This window comes from Crotalus tigris, unplaced genomic scaffold (assembly GCF_016545835.1).
Source record: "Crotalus tigris isolate CLP2741 ecotype Arizona unplaced genomic scaffold, ASM1654583v1 scf7180000019550.566604, whole genome shotgun sequence".
Classification (NCBI taxonomy): domain Eukaryota; kingdom Metazoa; phylum Chordata; class Lepidosauria; order Squamata; family Viperidae; genus Crotalus; species Crotalus tigris.
In genome coordinates this window covers 198923-220083 of record NW_024097590.1, presented here as the reverse complement: position 1 = coordinate 220083, position 21161 = coordinate 198923, and the positions used below count along the sequence as shown (strand labels likewise).

Sequence of the window (21161 nt, the reverse complement as noted above, 5' to 3'; positions counted from 1 at the left end):
GTTGTTACTTTGTATCAACCTACTTATTCGGTAGTTAAATTATTACAACTGATTCAGCAATATGGGTGTGTCTCGGGTTTTAAAATTAATAATAATAAGACCAAAATATTGCCAAAAAATATGACCAATTGTGATAAACAGACTTTGGTTAATTTAACAGATTTTGAAGTTGTTGACAAGGTAAAATATTTGGGGGTTACACTATCTGCTTCTAATGCAAAACTGTACAAAAATAATTATGAAAAGTTGTGGATTGGGGTACAGAAGGATTTAATGAATTGGAATAATTTACAGTTATCTCTTATGGGTAGAATTGCAGTTATTAAAATGAATGTTCTGCCAAAGTTTCTTTTTTTGTTTCAAATGCTACCTATTTTAAAGAATGAACTTAACTTAAATGAATGGCAGAAAGGTATTAACAAATTTATTTGGGCAGGGAAGAAACCAAGGGTCAAATTTAAAATTACGCAAGATTTCCGTGAGAGAGGTGGACTCAAGGTACCAAATTTGAAATTGTATTATGATGCGGTGGTACTAACATTGATTAGTGATTGGGTGAATTTAACAAATGTAGAAATACTCCATTTGGAAGGCTGGGATTTACTTTTTGGATGGCATGCCTATTTAATTTTTAATAAAAAAATGGACCGGGTTTTTAAATCTCATATTATAAGAATTTCTTTGCTTAGGGTGTGGAAGAAATATTATAGAAGTGATTTTAAAATACCATTATGGGCCATACCTTGGCATGCGATAGAGGGAATAAAGAAAGGGGTCAAGATGGATACGGTTTCTTATATACAACTACTTAGATGGGATGGTCAAAATTGGCAGTTAAAATCTTTGGAAGATTTAACACATGAAAATTTTACTTATTCATGGTTTCAATATAGACAAATAGTGGATAGATGGAAGACGGATTGTAATATGGGATGGCTTAGAGAAGATGAAAATCCCATTAAACAAGTAAGGGATCAAAGACCAACCCATATTAAGAGGGTTTACGGGGTTTTAGTGGAAATGGACTCAGAATCTGAATTAATTAAAGATTGTATGATTAAATGGGCACAAAATATTGGTGAATCAATTTCACTGGATACTTGGGAACTCATTTGGGTGAGGAATGTTAAATTCACACAAGCACAGAATTTAAGAGAGAATTTTTATAAAATGTTTTACAGATGGCACCTTGATCCAAAGAAAATGTCCATTATGTACCCTGATCTACAGCCTAAATGTTGGAGATGTGGTTGTTTGGATGCTACTTATTTTCATATTTGGTGGTCGTGTAAAAATATAAAAGCCTTTTGGATTAAGATATGGTGGAATATTCAAAGAATTTTTAGAAGGAGGGTAAAATTTACCCCGCAATTATTTTTATTAGGTATTATTACTGATTGTGATGCTAAGGAAGTTATACTGATGTTAAATTTGATTACAGCCGTTAGGCTGTTAGTTGGACAATATTGGAAGAAGGATTCTTTGCCTACTTTGCAAGAGTGGTTTTATAAAGTTTCTTATTTGGCGGAAATGGCAAAGATTTCGGCTTTTTTAAAGGAGTAATCTCAAGAGAAATTTTTTGTTGTATGGGAAAAATGGATAAATTTTATACAATATAATTTGGATATGGAAAAATATCATTTAGCTTTTTTATAATTTGTATAGATTGTTTTTTCTTTTCTTTTTCCGTTTCTTGTTTTTTCTTTTTTTATCTTTTTTTTCTTTTTCTCTTTCTCTTTCTCTCTCTCTTTCCTTTCTTTCTTTTTTTCTTTTTTAAGTATTTTTTTTATTAATGTTTATATATATTCTATTATTATAAGATGTAAAATTTGTTTAGATATTTTAAAATTTTAGATAAGCCTATATTCAGTTCTGGGAAGTTCGGGGAGGGGGGAGGGAGGGGTGGGCTCGGGAGGGATGGGGTGAGGGTTGATTTTTTTTTTGGTTGTATATTTGTAAAACTTTTAAAAATTTTCAATAAAAAAAAAACAGTTTTGGGTATACCTTTGTCAGACTGATCATTTTCTTTTATATTAAGACCTTTTGACCACCAGAAAAAAATGACAAGAAACAAATGAGAAAAGTCTTCACAAATTCTCCCTGTATCTATCCCCACTTGACCAAATACTTGTTAAATGATTCTATATGTTTAATAAGAAAGGAAATTTTCCCCTTTCTCTTCAAGATGTAGCTTAGAATTGAAGCTTTTGCTACTCCATGCATTTCATAATAGTAATAGTAATAGTAGTAAAGTTGGAAGAGACCTTGGAGGTCATCTAGTCCAACCCCCTGCTCAGGCAGGAAACCCTACACCATTTCGGACAAATGGCTGTCCAATCTCTTCTTAAAAACTTCGTGTTGGAGCATTTACTGCTTCTGGAGGCAGGCTGTTCCACTGATTAATTGTTCTCACTGTCAGGAAGTTTCTCCTTAGTTCTAGGTTGCTTCTCTCCTTGATTAGTTTCCATCTGTTGCTTCTTGTCCTGCCTTCAGGTGCTTTGGAAAATAGCTTGATGCCCTCTTCTTTATGGCAGCCCCTGAGATATTGGAACACTGCTATCATGTTCCCCCTGGTCCTTCTCTTCATTAAACTAGACATACCCAATTCCAGCAACTATTCCCTATATGTTTTAGTCTCCAGTCCCCTAATCATCTTTGTTGTTCTTCTCTGTACTCTTTCTAGAGTCTCAACATCTTTGTATTTTGTATTATTTGTATTGTATTATTTGTATTCAGTAAAGAGGATTTCACATCTGAATATATTTTGATATAGTGTTATACACAATCCAGTGTAAGGAACAAGGACGAGTAATTGGTAATTGTTCTTACTGTTAGGAAATTTCTCCTTAGTTCAAGTTTGCTTCTCTCCTTGATTAGTTTCCATCCATTATTTCTTGTCTTGCCTTTTGATGCTTTGGAAAATAGGTTGACCCCTCTTCTTTGTGGCAGCCCCTCAACTATTGGAACAGTGCTATCATGTCACCCCTAGTTCTTCTCTTCACTAGTCTACACAAACTCAATTCCTGCAACTGGAAGTAGGAGATGACCAGGCTGAGCCCAAGAATGGGGTCAAATGTTTCATCATTTTGGAGTTGCTATACATCCACAAGAGAACTAAGTCCAGCCTCCCATAATTCTGGAGACTCTTATCTAGCACCAATTTGCTTTGACCATTAGTAGATCAGATTCTTGTCTATAGGTGATGTGAAATAAACCTGTAGTACTTTTGAACTCTATCCGACCTCCTGGTTTCTTGTGCCTAACAAGAAGAACTTTTCTATTGTGGCCCTCATCCTCCGGAATATTTTCCTGTCACAGGTGAGATCTGCCGAACATGTTCCTGGCTTTCCAGAAGAGTCTAAAACTAGGTTCTGCCACTTGGCCTGAGGCCCCAACATTGGGGTTGACTGACACGATAGAGAAGATTTAATAATTAATTGGTTTTTATTTTTAACTTTTTATTCTAATATTAGTATTATTCTAATAATCTAAGTGCATCTGTTTTTTGCACTTGTTAACTTTTTATTCTATTGTAAGCCACCCAAAGTCACTGCATTAGTGAGATAGGTGGTTTAAAACTAAATACATTAAAAATAAATAAATATAGAAATAATCCAAATCCAGAAAAATAGGTTGTTTTCTTCTTGTCCATCAATCTATATGTTTTCTCAGTTTACTCAATCTGTTATACTACCCAGAACTAAAACAACACTAAGAAAAGAATGTAGACATTATTTCTCCTTGAAATGTGACTACGTTAATGCTCTTCATCAAAGAACTTGACTTGATTTTATGATGATCGTATTAGTTTTTAGATCTTGCTGTGGTACAACACTGAAAAACGAAGAACAGTTTTAACTATAGTGCTACTCCTGCAGTTCCATAATAGAAATACACACAAAAGATATATAAACAAAAGCAGCAAGAACCATATTCAGTTCATATAAAAACCAGCAACCTGTCCAACTCCTACTCTTTGACTAAAATTAAACAACAACTATCAATTGTGTGGCAGAACATCACTGCTTGTGAGCACTGTTGAAAACAACATGTTGGACAAAATTGACCACACAAAGTAGGGTATTACAGTATAGTACAACATTGCCCTTTGATTATTGATCCCCCTTCCTTTTAATCAATTGTTAATATTCCTTGCCACTTTAAATCTTGTAAACTGTTTTTATGCTTTTAATATTTATTATACACCACCCAGATTCCCTCTATGATACAGATAGGTGGTTTGGAGTACCACTTGAACACCATTGGCACTGACATAATTACCATCAGTCAGTTGCAAAAGGCAGTTCACCCAGTTAGACCTGGATGCTGTGTGGATCCTACACCTATGAGAAAAAAAAAAAACACTAGGATGATCCTGACAATGAGTTGCAAAAGGCAATTTTACTCAGAACAGCTTACATCCTGCAACAATAATTTTAACACCATCAAAGATCCACCTTTGTCTATCCCAGGTCCTTGGAAAGGACTTGATAGGTGGAAAAAAATGCCAAATCCAGTCTCAGTATCTGGCTGACTGTGTGACAAACCATAATAATTAATAAGATAACCAAATGGAGTTATGAGTAAAATAACAAAGGGCAAATTGCCCAGAGAATCCGTTGGGAGAGGTCAACAATGCCAAAACAGTGGGGCCTTTTAAAAAAAATTTGCCATTTCTATTAAATGGTGGGGCTTCAGTTGCCTGGTTGTGCAGCCATCTTGAGGTCATTCCCATGCAACTGCATGTAAAGCCTAAAAAAGACACAGAAGCATGTTTTCCAAAACCTCTGGATTTCATCTCCCTCTGTTTGTTTCCAGGGATAAAAGGAAGGGGGGGGGAAAGCTTCTCAATTAAAAATGGCATTTTCTCAGTCAATAAATGGCAATATTAAAAGTGATGTTTTTTAAATGAATGCCTGCAGCTTGAAAATGCCTTGACTGAGTCATTAATTATATAGACTAGAAAATTACTTTTATTACGACACCAGACACTTAAAAAAACATTATTAAGCACTTTTGAACTAAAAAGAAAGAAGATTATTGCTTTCATACCCTGTCAAGGTTACCCAGAGCACACAGCAGTCCACCAGACAGACCAGAGATCCAGTGTTTAATAAGAAAGTGACATTTAATTGGCAAATTTCTTTTGTAGATTAAAAAGTTAGTTGAAAGGAGAGCAACCCACTCTGATCTATCCTATTCAAATTAAAGACAGAATATAAAAGAATATGAAAATATATTTGATAGACTGTGGAAACATACTTTGAAAAACAAGATGGAGGCCAATAACATTTTGCCTATGGAGAGAAATAATCTAATTCAGTGTATCTCAACCTTGGCAAGTTTAAGCTAGGCTGGCTGGGGAATTCTGGGAGTTGAAGTCCATATACCTTAAATTTGCCAAAGTTGAGAAACACCAATCTAGTTGAACTCTTGGACTGCAATCTTGTTTAACCAGGTTAATATATGGGCTTTACCAATCAGTTGCAAAAGCTCTGAAGAATTCAGACAAAGAAAAAACCTACTATTGTATATTTGGGATGGCTGAATTTCCACACCATCTGAAACTGTGAATGGTCTGAGTCTTGCTACTCAAGAGTCTTTAAAATGAGATGCTGAGGGGTGACCTTAGAATCTCTTTTGAACAAAACAGGATGCAGGGCAGGCAGTTTCCACACCATGGATTCAAACGGAGAGCGCAAAGCTAGGTGAAGGATTATACATGGGGTGTCAGGTTAAATCTGGTATTACCAATACATATTTCCAAGTTCACTGAACCGAAAGATAGACAGATGATAGATTTCAAAAATGAAAAATGCAAGGTAAGCTGGCATTCCACAAAGCCAAATGCTTGCTTCTGGCAACATATTTATTTAGAAGAATGCCTCCAAGTCACACAGAGAAGAATAGAAACTGAAAAAAAAAGTTGGACTTTTGAGAGGATGCTCGTCTGCCAAGCAAAAGGACAAAGCTAAGGTGAAGTGACACATAAAATCCTGCAGAGAGGTATCAGGATGTATCTGCAGATTATTTCCTGGTAAATGGATGTTTTGGGACTGACTATAATCTTCTACAGCAGTCATTGAGTCTCATCTTTGAGAGTTTTTTGTGAGTTCCATAACATGCCTCCAGTAAAGGCTCAGCAACAATACTTAAATGGGACACCCAGGAGAAAGGCTGTCTCCTTGGAAATGCCATCCACCTACAGCAAAAAGATCATTTTTCTTCCACTTCTTTCCGTTTCCAGGGTACAGTATCTTGTTGAGTCTCTAACTTCCAGAATCTATGTATGTTCTCACCTAACAGTTAGTATGTTACATATTTAAATTTAGGAAAACCTTTTTTTTTCATCAAGTTTTAGACATGGCTTGAAGTTCTATGCTTCTGTTGTTAGATTTTGCTCACCAGATGAGCCAAGGTGGCGCAGCAGTTAGGGTCCAGTACTGCAGGCCACTTTAGCTGACTGTGTTCAGCAGGTCAGCAGTTCAAATCTCACCGGCTCAAGGTTGACTCAGCCTTCCATCCTTCCGGGGTAGGTAAAATGAGGACCCAGATTGTTGGGGGCAATGTAAATATATATATATACATTGCTTACTGGTGTACACTGCTTAGAGAGTGCTTGCACTTAAAGCGGTATATAAGTCTCATAAATAAATAAATAAATAAATTTTGAAGTATGAAATTAGGTTTATTATTAGAACTAATTAGACTTCAAGATTGCTTTTAAAGGAATTAATACATTTGCATGTCCAATTCATTTCATGATATATAATTTCTGTGTTAGTTATTTTGAATTTATTTAACAAAAAATATAATATATATAAACCCATAGCTAAATAATTGTTAACATGGACTTTGGTAAGTTAGTAATGATTTTACATACATAGTAAGATGTCCACAGTTCTTTTATGACCAAGGTGATCCTATAACAGATTTAAGAGTATTAGCATCCTACAAGCATTGGTTTTGCTCTTTCTCTCTTTTGACTTTTCTTTACACATGGTGAAGCACCAAGTCCAGTGGGTAGCAATCTATCACTGGCTGAAGAAGCTATGAAAAGCTTTCAGGTACAGCCATCTGATGGATTCTTCTGATACATCCAATTGCTCTTCCAAATGAATCTATCTCAAGAAATGGTAATGCATTGGTTGCTTTCTGTTGGAGGAGAAACACTCCACAAACAGAATGGCCCTCTCTGCTTCAGCCTTGCAAGACAAATATAAGCAAGTATTATTCATCCATCATATGTCAGACATTTAATAATATCTGCTTGACAACACACATACAGAGATACACATGTTCTGCCTTTTGGCATATATTTTGCTAGAACTGAAATGAAATACACCACCAAACAATCATATCCCCCACTCCTATGAGCAAAGCTATTTTTAGATCCTCAAATGTTTCTCATATTCATTCCTACATCAATGTGGAAGTGTTTTGAAGGGTTACAGCACAGTGGCAGCACGTGTGCTTTGAATGCAAAATCTCCATCAGTTAGTTCCCTGTATTTTTAAGGTGACTGGGGGAAAAAATCCATTGTGGAAACAGCTGCATAGTTAACCAGGGAGTGTAACAGGGTCTTCATGCTTTTGAGAGTAATTTGCAGGGGGAAGATTGCCAATGACTAATGACACATAAACAGGAGAAGGACAACTTATTCTTTTTCTAAACTTTATATTCCTGATATCCTTTCTTTTCAACACACTCTTATTTCTCTGTCTTTCACTCCCACTGAAGAAAGTGGGTTGCATCTTCCATAAAACTAGTTTGCAGAGGAAAAGGTATTTAAATTAAGCTAATGGTTGCAGTTTGCCTGTTCCATTGAGTTTCAATGGAAAAATTACCTGGCTTTCTTTCAGAAAGCTTCCTATCTTCCTAAAATAATTGGCACTGAACTCCTATAAGTGACCTATGGGAAGTTACAGAAACACCCTCACCTGTGCTACTGGAAATGTTGACATCGATGCTGATATCTGAGATGCCACCACCTTTCAGAGCTGCAACACATGTGTATGTCCCAAAATCAGTGAATTTCAAATCAATGATATCCAGATTGGTGGTTCCTGGAGAGACATCAGGATCTGTCTGAGTAATCACCATCCTTTCAGAGCTGCGCAGTGGCCGACCATTTTTAAACCAACTGAACATGAGCTCTTCAGAGGGAACTGCTTCCACTTGGCAAGAGATCTTGACCTCTCTTCCTATCTGAATGTTGTCATCTTTATGATATGGGTCAGGTGTGATCCAGAATCGTCCTTTCTTCAAGGCTAAAATGGGGTAAGCAGAATATGAATGAGTTTGATGCAACACTGACATATTTGCGCACAAGTCATGATCAGTTTGATGAGTTTTGAATATAATAATCACTTCTGCAAACGAATCATGCCTTGAAGTCTATGCTTCTTCTTCCTGCAAAACACATTAGGCTTTACATCCAGGTACAGATAGTTTACAGAATAAATCTAAAATATGAATATAAAAATAAAACCAACAATAAAACCATTTCAAAAGAAATGCAGTAGAAACAATCCAAATAAAGCTATAACAAACCTGCCGTGTTCTCCATAGAACACCCTCTCCACACAAACAACATGAACAGTCAATCAATTCCAAAATCCTTCTGAAATGCAATAATTTACATTTTCTTTTTGAAAATAGCAAAGTAGGCTCAGTTGAATTCCACTGCTGTCGATAGAGACAAAACTAAAATCTTCTTTTGGATTTCCACCTGATATATTTCCCACAAAGAGAAACATTCCTTCTAGGGTTAAACAACAGAGGGATAATTTAATTTAATTTAATTTAACTCATTTTCTCACTGTCCAAATCTGAACTGTTTCTGGATGGGTACAATAAAAAAACTAATCAGAACAGCAAATACAATATAATATTTTTGACCTATATATGAATTCGTTTAATAATTATTATTATTATTATTAATAATAATAATAATAGTAATAGTAATAATAATAAAGTTGGAAGGGACCTTGGAGGTCATCTAATCCAACCCCCTGCTCAGGCAGGAAACCCTACACCATTTTGGACAAATGGCTGTCCAGTCTCTTCTTAAAAACTTCCAGTGTTGGAGCATTTACTGCTTCTGGAGGCAGGTTGTTCCACTGGTTAATTGCTCTAACTGTCAGGAAGTTTCTCCTTAGTTCTAGGTTGCTTCTCTCCTTGACTAGTTTCCACCCGTTGCTTCTTGTCCTGCCTTCAGGTGCTTTGGAAAATAGCTTGATTCCCTCTTCTTTATGGCAGCCCCTGAGATATTGGAATACTGCTATCATGTCCCCCTTGATGAAAAAGAAAAACTGACAGCAACTGACTGAGTAATTATACATACACACACACACATAGATATACCCTCAAACAATTTGATAGGGGTTGCAGAGAGAACAGCCTGAGAGAACAGCCAAGATTTTAAGACTTTCTGGAATGCCACTGTGGCCAAGGAGTAGGGAATCACATGGATTTTAGGGGGAATCTCATTTTAGAAGGCAGTCATCACAAAGTAGAAAGTATGTTTCTTAAGTCTGGAAAGATAACATTGTGTAATTGAAGGAACCCAGAGTGTGCCAATCCTGTCATTTTGTACCAGCTGGACAGACTTCACGAAATATAGGCAGTCCCTCAGATAACCAACCCCTTTTTTTAGAGAGTAGGGAAGATAACCTTGATGAAAATATGCAGGAACCATTACTAGGCAAAAATAGACAAAGCATATCTTAAGCAGAAAATATTTATAAGACACTCAGACAGACACCTCCATAACTCACTACAGTATAAGGAGGAGGAGGAGGTATAGTACAATGAGACTTGCAAGATTCTGTTATCATAGCCATTCTCAATAAAAACAGTCTTAGCCTCTTTTATCAATGGATTTCCTGCTCTGCTCTAACTTAATGGGGCTGAAAGCTATATAGATCATAACCAGCACCTTGAATTACACTCCCTCCTGGTATTTCCAGTGCAGCTCAGGAAACAGAGGTATCATGCCACTGAATTCTGGGTCAGCTGATGCTTTCAGTAGTTTTCAAGGACAGCCTGGTTAAAGTACATCACAGTAGTTACTGTGTTTCCCTGAAAGTAAACCTGCTCCCAAAAGTAAGTCCCAGTTGATTTTTTGGGGGGTGGCTAATATAAGCCTCCCCTGAAAGTAAGCCCCACTGCTGCCGATTCCATCTGGTTTCACCATAGACACAAGGTAAGGGGGGGGTCTGCCAGTGCCTCTATGATGAGGCCAAGCTAATGGGGGAGGGGGAATATGATCCACAGTACCGGTATACCGGTTCCTTACCACTGCCCGGCTTGTTTCGTGGCCTCATGGCAGCGGCATTGGGCATGATGCACAAGACAGCAAATGGCCAGTTTTGGCACAATGCAGCCATTTGCTACCAGCCACGGCCATTTGCCGCCTCGGGCATCATGCCAAATGCTTCTGCCAGGCCTACCATACGTTAACTCTAACCCCCACTGCCTCCCAACCTAATGGGAAATGGGAAGCCCTGGGGAAAAAAATGGAAAAACTTTTTTTTCCCATTTGTTTCCAAAGCACTTTGAAAACAAATGGGGAAAAAAACTGTAGTTTTTCAGGCCTTCCCATCTCTAATCCACAATGCCTAACCCCAACTCTAACCCACACTCCACCCAGGGCAACCACAATGCACCCACACTCCACCCATGGCAACCACAATATACCTCCCATCTCCTGTTAGGGTTGGGGGGGAGTGGGGAGTTAGAGTTTACGTATAGAACGCCTGGCTATCCCCTTGCATGGTCAGATGGGGGGAATCCGCCTGGCATCATGGCTGTGCCATTGGTAAGTACAATGCAGCTCAGTCAAAAGTGGCCACAGAACAAGTGGGGCAGCTTCCCCCCTCACCTGCCCATTTTCTTCTCTGTCTACAGAGCCACCAAAGCAGCAGGTGGAGCACCGAAGGCTCAGGGAAGGAGGGTGGTGAAGTGGATACATGCCCTTCCCGTGCCAGGCCAGCCCTAAGCCTCTGGTGCTCCATCTGCCACTTTGGTTGGCCTGGCGGGCTAAACCTCTGCGCCCTTCCTGCCACCACCCAGCATGTCTGCCCATGGCTGCAGGGGCTGGCCTGGCAAGGGAATGGCATGCATTCTGCCCGCCCACTTCACCCCTCTCCCTCCGGCACTCCACTCTGCTTTGGTGACTCTGAGGCAGAACTACAAAGTTCTCTTCTCTGTCAGATAGGTAAGGGGAGAACCTGCCCCACTTGTTCCACGGCTGCTTTTAGCTGAGCTGCATTGCACTCACCAATGGCCTAACTGCCCACTTCACCACTCTCCCTCCCCAAGCCTCGTGTGCTCCACCTGCCCACCTTGGCACCCTGCCCACCGCCACCCAGCATAGCCGCCCTAGGGCTGCAGGGGCTGGCCTGGCACGGGAAGGGCATGTGCCCTGCCCTCCCAGGTACGATACCTGGTCCACTGTTGAGTCCTCAGTGAAAGGCAATAACTTCAGGAGTCATTTGGTAGGTCTCAGGAGCCTCTTTATTGATGTCTAGCAGCTCTGTTACAACGCCGAGGCACACAAGCCTCTCTCCTCCTCTTAAAGACAATCCCTGGGCCAAACGGCAACATTTGGCGCTCTTTGCACTTCACGCATGCGTGCAAGTGCTGGTGCCAGCCAGTCTGGTCCCGGGCAGCTTGCAACTGCCCGGGACTGTTGCAACGTCCCGAGCCTGCCTCTGCAGGCTCAGGACACAACATCCACCATCACATTACTTCTCCACCCCATGCACAGGCCCCGCTCTGCGCTTGTGCTCACGGCCTACTACTGTACCGTAGTAGCGGCAAATAAAGCCCTCCCCGAAAGTAAACCCTAGTGCTTATTTCAGAGCCAAAAGAAAGTATGACAGGTCTTACTTTTGGGGAAACAGTATACTCTGAGCTGTCTAAAGGATGTTTTCTGTCATTCTCTCCCATTCTCTCTCTCTCTCTCTCTCTCTCTCTCTCTCTGTGTGTGTGTGTGTGTGTGTGTGTGTGTCTGTGTCTGTGTGTCTGTGTGTGCACCTGGGAGCCAAACCAGTGGTCAAAAACGCCTTTAATTTTCTTCCTATCTTAGCAGATATTGCTGCCAGTGGCACTGATACAACCATGTCTAAAAACCTAGTCTATTTTTTGTCTTACATAAAAATTTTTGTTTTGAAAGTATTAAGTTTTAATAGCTGATAACAATACGATGACCTCACATTAGCTTTATTTCCCTCTCTGAAAGGTATTGGTTAAAATAAAAAAGGATAAAATAGTGTGTGTGTGTGTGTGTGTGTGTGTGTGTGTGTGTGTGTTTATATGTGTGTATGAAATTAATCAATATTAACTAATAGCTCTAAGCAGGCACACTGGGCTTTATAGATATTATTTGCAAATAATCTTTGTGCCAGCAGCAGTTTGTGTCTCTCACATCTTGCCTCACATTGGAAAATACCCAGGAGGAACAAGACCCTGGCTAGATAGTTTGTTAAGTAAAGGTTCCGGAAAAATGCAAGCTCCAGATGACAAACACTGAAATGCAAAATTTAGCACTGTTGTCATGTACTCCACAATCTGCTAGACTCTAAGACTTTGTATTGGTTTGAATGCTTCCCTCCTGGTATTTCCTAGGAGGAGAAGACCTAGATAAAAATAGGACATGGCTAAATTTTTTGTCTGTCTTGTGCAGTAAGCTAATATGTTCCCAGCCAATATTGTCACAACAAACAGTAAGGCTAGGGACCAGCTCTTCATTTTGGGTAAGAACATCATTCTGAAGATAATCATGGATATTTTACACATTTCCCGACAGCTCAGCAGTGCACACTGGGACAAATCCTTTGAGAGGCAACACAGTTCTCACCCAGAGGTATAATCCTCCATCTCTTAAGCCAGTGGTTCTCAACCTTTTTAATGCCGCGACCCCCAACTGGTCGTACGTCGAGGACTACTCAACCGGTCGTAAGTCGAGGACTACTCAACTGGTGCAGCACCGTTTGCAGAATGGGACTTTTGGCGGGCTCAGCAGGGCAGAGACAGCCTGGACAATTCCTATTGGCTTTTGAAAGCCAATAGAATTAGACTCTATTCAAGAGAGTCTATTCTATTGGCTTTCAAAAGCCAATAGAATAAAAGGGAGTAGCACAGCTAAGGAAAAGGGGGAAAAAATGGCGGACTGCATTGTTTGGCGACCCCCGTGAAATGGTCATTCGACCCCAAATGGGGTCCCGACCCACAGGTTGAAAACCACTGTCTTAAGCAGATAGAAACATCACATTTTTACTCAGTGTGTTGGCAACACTGATAACATCTATAATCTGTCAAGAGCTTGGGCAAAGCAAGACAATATTTAGATAATGATTGATTTAAAAATCAGCAATATAAACACGGTCTCCAATTACAATCCTCATAGAATACTGGAGCCCCCCCCCGTCAAATGTTAACCACATACCAAAAACAAAGTAAACAAGTTACCCATCTTTTAATAGCTATTATTTTAGCAGAGGTACCCTGATTTTCAGAATTAGAGGGACGTACTGATTTAAGTTCAGGGGTGAAGATTTTATTATCCTTCAGATATTTATGGATTGCAGCTTCCCAGACACATGAAAGTAAATAATCCACAATTCCAAGGATCGATTCAGGTTTCATCCTTCCTGTTTTTGAGTTCCAGCCTGCATTTTCAAAAGTAAAATTTAAATATTTTTGCCTAATGGGAAGATAGATCTAACTGTGCCGACAGGACAAACAGCCTACTGAAAACTCAGATTCTATCTATGGCATTTCAGGCAGTGTGGTTAGGAACAGGAGGGAAAAAAACAGAGGTGTCTGTAGGATCTGAAGCTTTCTTTCAAATGACAAGAGCAGTAGTCTGCTATTGCAATGGATCTGCATTTGATGTTATGACCCAGACATAAGAGGGCAGAACTTGGGTTGCAGTGTGGCAATGCTGCTTTTGCCATTTGCCTTCTCTATAGGGAAAACCCCTCTTTCTACTTGACATCTGGCTGTTGGAGTAAATATCTCCCTTGATGTCCAGCAGGCTGCCAGTCCCACCTGGCTTTTCTCTTTCTCTCTCTCTCTCTCCCTCTTTCTCTAAAATAGAAGCAAGCACGTTTCAAAGCAAAATGCCAGCCTCAAGCATGATCTTTGTAGAATGCTCTTTTCCACTGGGCCCTACACAGAACAAAAGCATTCTTTGAAAATAATATTGGAGGTTAGTTGCTTAATTATATATATTTAAAAGACAATGTTACGTTGAGAAGTGATAGATAGCATCTTTGGAAGGCTTCATTCTCTACACTCCAAATATTCTCAAAAAGCTTGTCAGTCCGTGCAGTAAAAAAAAAATCTGTACTAATGGATGGAAACAATATGAGATAATTAATGTGTCATTAAGTAATTGTGAATTCCTAGTAACCACATAGATTGATTTCCTCTGTTCCTAACTTGGTCTTTCAAGACTTCCAATGAAGTATTCATCACCACTGTAACTGGTAATTCTATCTTGCTGCTGGTCATCCTCTTCTTCTCTTACTTTCTACCTTTCCCAGCAATAGACCTTTCTCCAGAGAGTTAAGTCTTTGCATAATGTGGGGCATAATTTGAGCCTGCTCCTTTATGCCTTGAACAATAACCTTGTTCAATGATCCATTTCCTTGTTTTCTTGGTTGTATGTAGAAGACTCCTGAGAATATCATCCCTGTCCATTCCTATCTTGTTTCCTTCAAAGTACAATTCTGAAGTGAGACTATTACAAATTTCTCCATTTATAACTCATTTCTTTTTCTTTTAGACACACCACTGAGACATACACGAACCTCCTTCCTCCTTTCCATGCCTTGCCATCTTTTTGTGGACCTGTTGCACCGGTCAAATGTGACTTGCTGTCTTATAACTGTTAAATTTCTGACCTCTGGTTGATGCCTTCTAGTTTGGATATGATCTTGATAAATTGTTTCTTTGTGACCTATCCTGTGGCAATTCTCATCTCTGGTAACTAGTCTCCAAATGCGATCTGGTGGCTTCCTTTGTTTTTTAACCAGCTCTGCACATCCACATTTTTCCATGAGTTTAAATTCTGTTTATCTATTTCTCTGAACAGGAATTCCTGCTCTTTGCATTTTGTTAGGGTCCCTCAACAAAAGCTTCATTGCAAGCTAGAATGAAACCACATACATGATATGTGAAGATGTAGTTTCCATCTTACACCATAGAAGTTCAAAGCCTTTGCTTCTTGTCCTGCCTGAAAAATTACTTTTCACCCTGCATTTCATGGCCTTAATCATTGGTTGTTGCAAGACCCAAGAGTTATGCAACACACGCAGCTCTGTCAGAGTTTGATGGTGTCTTCTCCAGGCTGCGTGCCAAGGGAGATGGCAAAGTTTTTGACCTGGAATGTTAATGGGTTGAATTCTCCTCAGAAACGGAAAAAAATCTTTTACTATTTGAAGCAACATACCAATGATGTTATTTGTTTACAGGAAACTCATATTTTACTTAAAGATCAGAAATATTTAGTTAATGCTCGTTTGGGATCTCATTTTATATCTCCTGCACCTGGGAAGAAAGGGGGAGTTGTTATATATGTTAAACAAAACCTGCCAGCTTGTCTGGTAGAATCAGATCCCCAGGGGAGATATGTGATGATTGAACTTGGTATTTATGGCAAGAAAGTACTTATAGTTGGACTTTATGCTCCAAATCAACAACAGGAACAATTTTATAAACAGTTACACCAAAAAATAACTTTGCTTGATTATAGATCAGTGGTATTAATGGGTGATTGGAATGGCGTCTTAGATACACAAAGGGATAAGAAAGGTTCCTCTCCTTTTCTTAAACAAGCAAGGCTACCTAAAGCCTTTTTTGATATGAAAGAAGACTGGGAATTAAGGGACTATTGGCGGGAACGTAATCAAGAGGAGAGAGACTTTACTTTTTTTTCTGACAGACACCAATCTTTTTCAAGAATTGACTTTTTTTTAATTACCACTGATTTGTATAATAAAGTAAAGAATGTTAAGATCTTTCCTAGATCACTGACGGATCATTGTCCAGTTTGGATGGAGCTGATTCAAGAGAAAGAGGAAAGAAGATCCTGGAGAGTTAATGAAAATTTGTTTAGACATGAGAAGAATGTTCAAAAACTAAAGGACTGTTTAAAGGACTATTTTGCTTTGAATATGTACAAGGGGACTTCAATGTCAATGGTATGGGATGCAGGTAAAGCATTTATGCGCGGTGTTTTGATAAAAATGAATAATCTTTATAAGCGAAATCAGATTCAGAAACGTAGAGAACTTGAAGATGAAATTAAACTAAAAGAAAGGGTTTTGATTCTAAATCCTTCTGATGAAAGTACTAAAGAATCTGTAAAGTTATTAAGGTCACAATTTAATATGTTGATAGCAGATCAAGCTGCAACCAACTTATTATATATGAAACAAAATACTTTTTGTAATGCTAATAAGCCGGGGAGATGGTTGGCTTATCAATTAAGAAAGAAACAGAGACAGAGAATAATAGAGAAAATAAATTATAAGGGTAAACTAGTTTCTCAGAAGGAATTAATTAAAAAATCTTTTTTGGATTATTATCAAAACCTATACAAATCTACTAATGTACAACTGTTAGATATAAATAAATATTTAGCTGAGGCAAGTTTTCCTAAACTGACTGAGGATCAGAAATATGAAATTAATGGTTTAATTACTAAGGAGGAAATTGCCTCAGCAATTCAACAATTGAAATTAGGGAAAGCACCGGGTACGGATGGGTTAACAGCTGTTTACTATAAAGCCTTAATGGAGGAGATGATCCAACCATTAAATGATCTTTTTAACGGTATCTTACAGGGTTTAGAGATTCCTCCTTCATGGCGTAGTGCTTTTATATCATTGATTCCGAAGGAGGACCAAGATCTTACTTTACCAAAAAATTATAGGCCTATATCTCTTTTAAACGTGGATTATAAGATATTTGTAAAAATTTTGGTAAATAGGCTCATGAGGGTGGTGCATCATCTTGTGCATAAAGATCAATCAGGGTTTATAACAGGAAGGTATATGAAAAACAATGTCAGACAAATTATTAACTTACTAGAATATTTAGACAAGAACAACCAAGTCTCTGCAGGGCTCATATTTTTAGATGCTGAAAAAGCATTTGATCAATTGAATTGGCATTTTATGTTAAGAGTAATGGAAGAAATGAATTTTGGTGAAAAGATAATACAAGCTCTTACGGTAATATATCAAAAACAAACGGCACAACTTATTGTTAATGGAGGTTTGTCGGAGGTTTTTACAATAGAGAAAGGTACTAGACAGGGGTGTCCTTTATCGCCATTGTTGTTTGTTTTAACATTAGAAATATTATTGATCAAAATTCGAGAGTCTCAGGAAATTAGAAAAATATATGTTAATAAAAAAGAATATAAGTTGAGAGCTTTTGCGGATGACTTGGTTGTTACTTTGTCGCAACCTGACTATTCTGTAGTAAACTTATTACAGTTGATTCACCATTATGGTTTGGTCTCGGGTTTTAAGATTAATGTAAATAAGACTAAAATTTTACCTAAAAATATGTCGAGTCAGGAGAAGCAGATTTTGGTTAACTTGACGGGCTTTGAGATTGTTAATAAGGTAAAATATTTGGGGGTGATGCTGTCTGTTTCTAATGCAAAATTATTTAAAAATAATTATGAAAGGTTGTGGGTCAGGGTACAGAAGGACTTGAAGAATTGGGAAAAGCTGCAATTATCCCTTATGGGAAGAATTGCAGTGATAAAAATGAATATTCTACCTAAGTTTCTTTTTTTGTTTCAAATGTTACCAATTTTGAAAAATGAGATTAATTTAAATGAATGGCAGAAGGGTCTCAATAAATTTATTTGGGCAGGGAAAAAACCAAGGGTTAAGTTCAAAATTATGCAAGATTTTCGTGAGAGGGGTGGACTCAAGGTACCAAATTTGAAATTATATTATGATGCGGTGGCTTTAACATTAATTAGTGATTGGGTAAATTTGACAAACTCTGAGATACTTTATTTAGAGGGATGGGATTTACTTTATGGGTGGCATGCCTATTTAATATTTAATAAAAAAATAGATTGGGCTTTTAAATCTCATATTTTAAGAATTTCTTTACTTAGGATTTGGAGAAAATATTATAAAAGTGATTTTAAAGTACCATTATGGGCTATACCTTGGCATGCGATAGAAGGAATAAAAAGAGGGGTTAAAATGGATATGGTGTCTTATAGACAGTTACTTAAATGGGATGGACAAAACTGGCAATTAAAATCACGGGAAGAATTAGCACAAGAAAATTTTATTTATTCTTGGTTCCAATATAGGCAACTACTAGATAGATGGAAGATGGATTGTAAGGTGGGTTTTCTTAGAGAAGATGAAAATCTTATTAAGCAACTGAAGGATCAAAGACAAACCCACATTAAGAGAATTTATGGGGTTTTAGTTGAATTGGACTCAGAAACGGAACTAATTAAAGATTGTATGATTAGATGGGCGCAGAACTTTGGTGAGCCAGTTTCATTGGACACCTGGGAAACTATTTGGGTGAGAAATGTCAAATTTACTCAAGCACAGAATTTAAGGGAGAATTTTTATAAAATGTTTTATAGATGGCACCTTGATCCACAAAAAATGTCTTATATGTACCCTGACGTACAACCCAAATGCTGGAGATGTGGTTATAAGGAGGCTTCTTATTATCATATTTGGTGGTCATGCAGAGAGATAAAAGCATTTTGGATCAAAATATGGTGGAATATCCAGAGAATTTTTAGAAGGAGGGTAAAATTCACTCCGCAATTATTTTTGTTAGGTATTGTTACAGATTGTGATACAAAGGAGGTTGTATTGATGCTAAATTTGATTACAGCCGCGAGGCTGTTAGTTGGACAATATTGGAAGAAGGAATCTTTGCCTACATTGCAGGAATGGTTTTTTAAAGTAGCTTATTTGGCGGAAATGGCAAAGATCTCGGCTTTCTTAAAGCAACAAATGCAAGAGAAGTTTCTTGCTATTTGGGATAAATGGATAAAATTTATACAATTTAGATTGGGTATACAAAAATATCATATAGCTTTTTCATAAGTTTTATTTTCATATATATTATAGACATCTTTTTTATATATATAAATATAAAGTTTTTATTTTAATTTTTATCTTTATTTTTTAAGCCTATATTCTGCTCTGGGAAGCTCAGGGGGGGGAAGGGAGGGTTTTTGGGAGGGGTCTGGGATGGGGTTTTTTTTTTATATATATGTATTGTTTAATTTTTTTTTTTTGTATATGTTGTTCTTTGTTTTGTATTGTTTTTGTTTTTTCTGTAAAATTTATAAAACTTTTAATAAAAAAAAAATCATTGGTTGTTGACATGACTGACATTACTCTTCTGAGAACCACTGATTGCAAACTTCTCTCTTATAGATGGTAGAGAATGAGGGACACCAGACAAAGAAGGGAGAGGGGGGGAAATCTGATTCTTCTCCATTGGCTGCTATATTGGGATCTTTATTAGAGCTGAAGGCTTGTAGTTCATTATACTTTTATATACCAATATAACTATACAGTATGTAACAAGAAAAGCCAACCAGGTAATATTCACTGGGAATGGAATTTTCTTGAAGGATCTCTTATTCACCATACAGCCAATTACAGTCTGAAAAGATTCCATTCATATGAATCAAAACTTACTTATAGGGAGAAACCGACAGATGTCCCTCCATGCACACAGAAGGTCCCTTTCTAATGAATTGTGGGTAATATCTGGGGTGCATGCAATGTATAGTGCTGTTGTGGACAGGCTGGGCTAGTGGGCACAAGTACAATCTTATACATTCAGTGAATTAATAGAGATGGTCACTTTCATAATGAAGCTTAATGAGGCTCTCAGTAAGAATTTAAGAGAAATTTCCATGTTCAGAGACAGTAGATCTGGGAATACCAGATGCAAGGAATGATAGGCAGGGATAGCTATTAATTTTATGCCTGACTTCTAAGCATTTGGCTTGTTGATGCTGCAAGCAGCATGCTAGACTTACAAAAGCTTAGTCACAGATACGATGGAGTCATTACTACATGCTTATCTATTGATATATTCTTTTTGGGGCCTGGGGCTTGCAATTGGATGTATGCAGCTTTAAGAACTGAGTACCAGCAAGCTTCAGCTAAATATAAGCTTGAGGTAAATATATAGCAACACAAGATACACACACATTCATTTCAAATATGCATTCACCACTTTTCCTGCCCTGCATGGTTTAAAATATTTCCTTAAGATCTTTTCTTCAGTGTATACACCACTCACCTAGTTTCTGATTGGACTTAGCACTTAGTGGAAAAATCCCCCATCATTAAACTATCAGAACTCTCTGATTAAATGTAACATTTGGACATCCACATTTCATAAAGGAAGCAATCAAATACAAAGGCTGATCCATATTTTATTTTTAAAAAGTAAATAATAGCAGCCCAGAGTAAATGACAGCTGACTAGGGCTAGCATAGCAATTCTCACTGTTATTCCCATTTCCATTAGTTCAAAGGATCCTGGTAAAAGCAGGACCTATTAGCACCATGGAAACAAAGCCATTCTCATGTGGCATTAGCTTAGCATTGTCTGCTATGAAGTACAACCCAGCACGGCAACTGAATAGCTGGAAAAGTTGAATATTCCCCTACAACTATGGAGGAGTGACAACAAATTATTCATGCTTTTCTTTAGTCAAGCATCAGGGACTTCAGGGTAGCTATCACAAAGTAGAGAGAACTCTGGAGACCCCCCGGTTTCTATTTAATAATCTATTTCCAAAATGTACAGGCACCACAGGTATTGCAAAGGCATAGCAGTATGCGTCAGTTCAGACCTTCAGAAATTACAGTCATTTTTGAGCAGAGCACCAATTCTAAACACAATCCCAAACAGCACTCTTAAAAGGCAAACATTTTAGATGAGTTCGACACCAGTGGAGTAACATATAGGAACAATTTTGAAACATGAAAGTTTTGATTCAAGACTTCAGCTTGGATGAAAAGTTTTCTGGCTAGATTTAAGGAAGTCTCAAGGAGATAGCAATAGTCCTTAGACTTATATACTGCTTCATAGTGCTTTATAGCCCTCTCTGTGGTT

At 37.9% G+C, this 21161-nt stretch overlaps 1 protein-coding gene across 2 annotated transcripts in view; it reads right to left on the bottom strand.

The window, feature by feature from the left end:
- The window catches only part of MDGA2 (MAM domain containing glycosylphosphatidylinositol anchor 2), a 376726-nt gene that overhangs the window by 201964 nt on the left and 153601 nt on the right, over positions 1-21161 (bottom strand). For both annotated transcript variants that reach the window (XM_039363106.1, XM_039363107.1), the window contains one exon: positions 7941-8270. In XM_039363106.1, coding sequence (XP_039219040.1) covers positions 7941-8270 — 330 coding nt within the window. The remainder of the gene's footprint in view (positions 1-7940; positions 8271-21161) is intronic.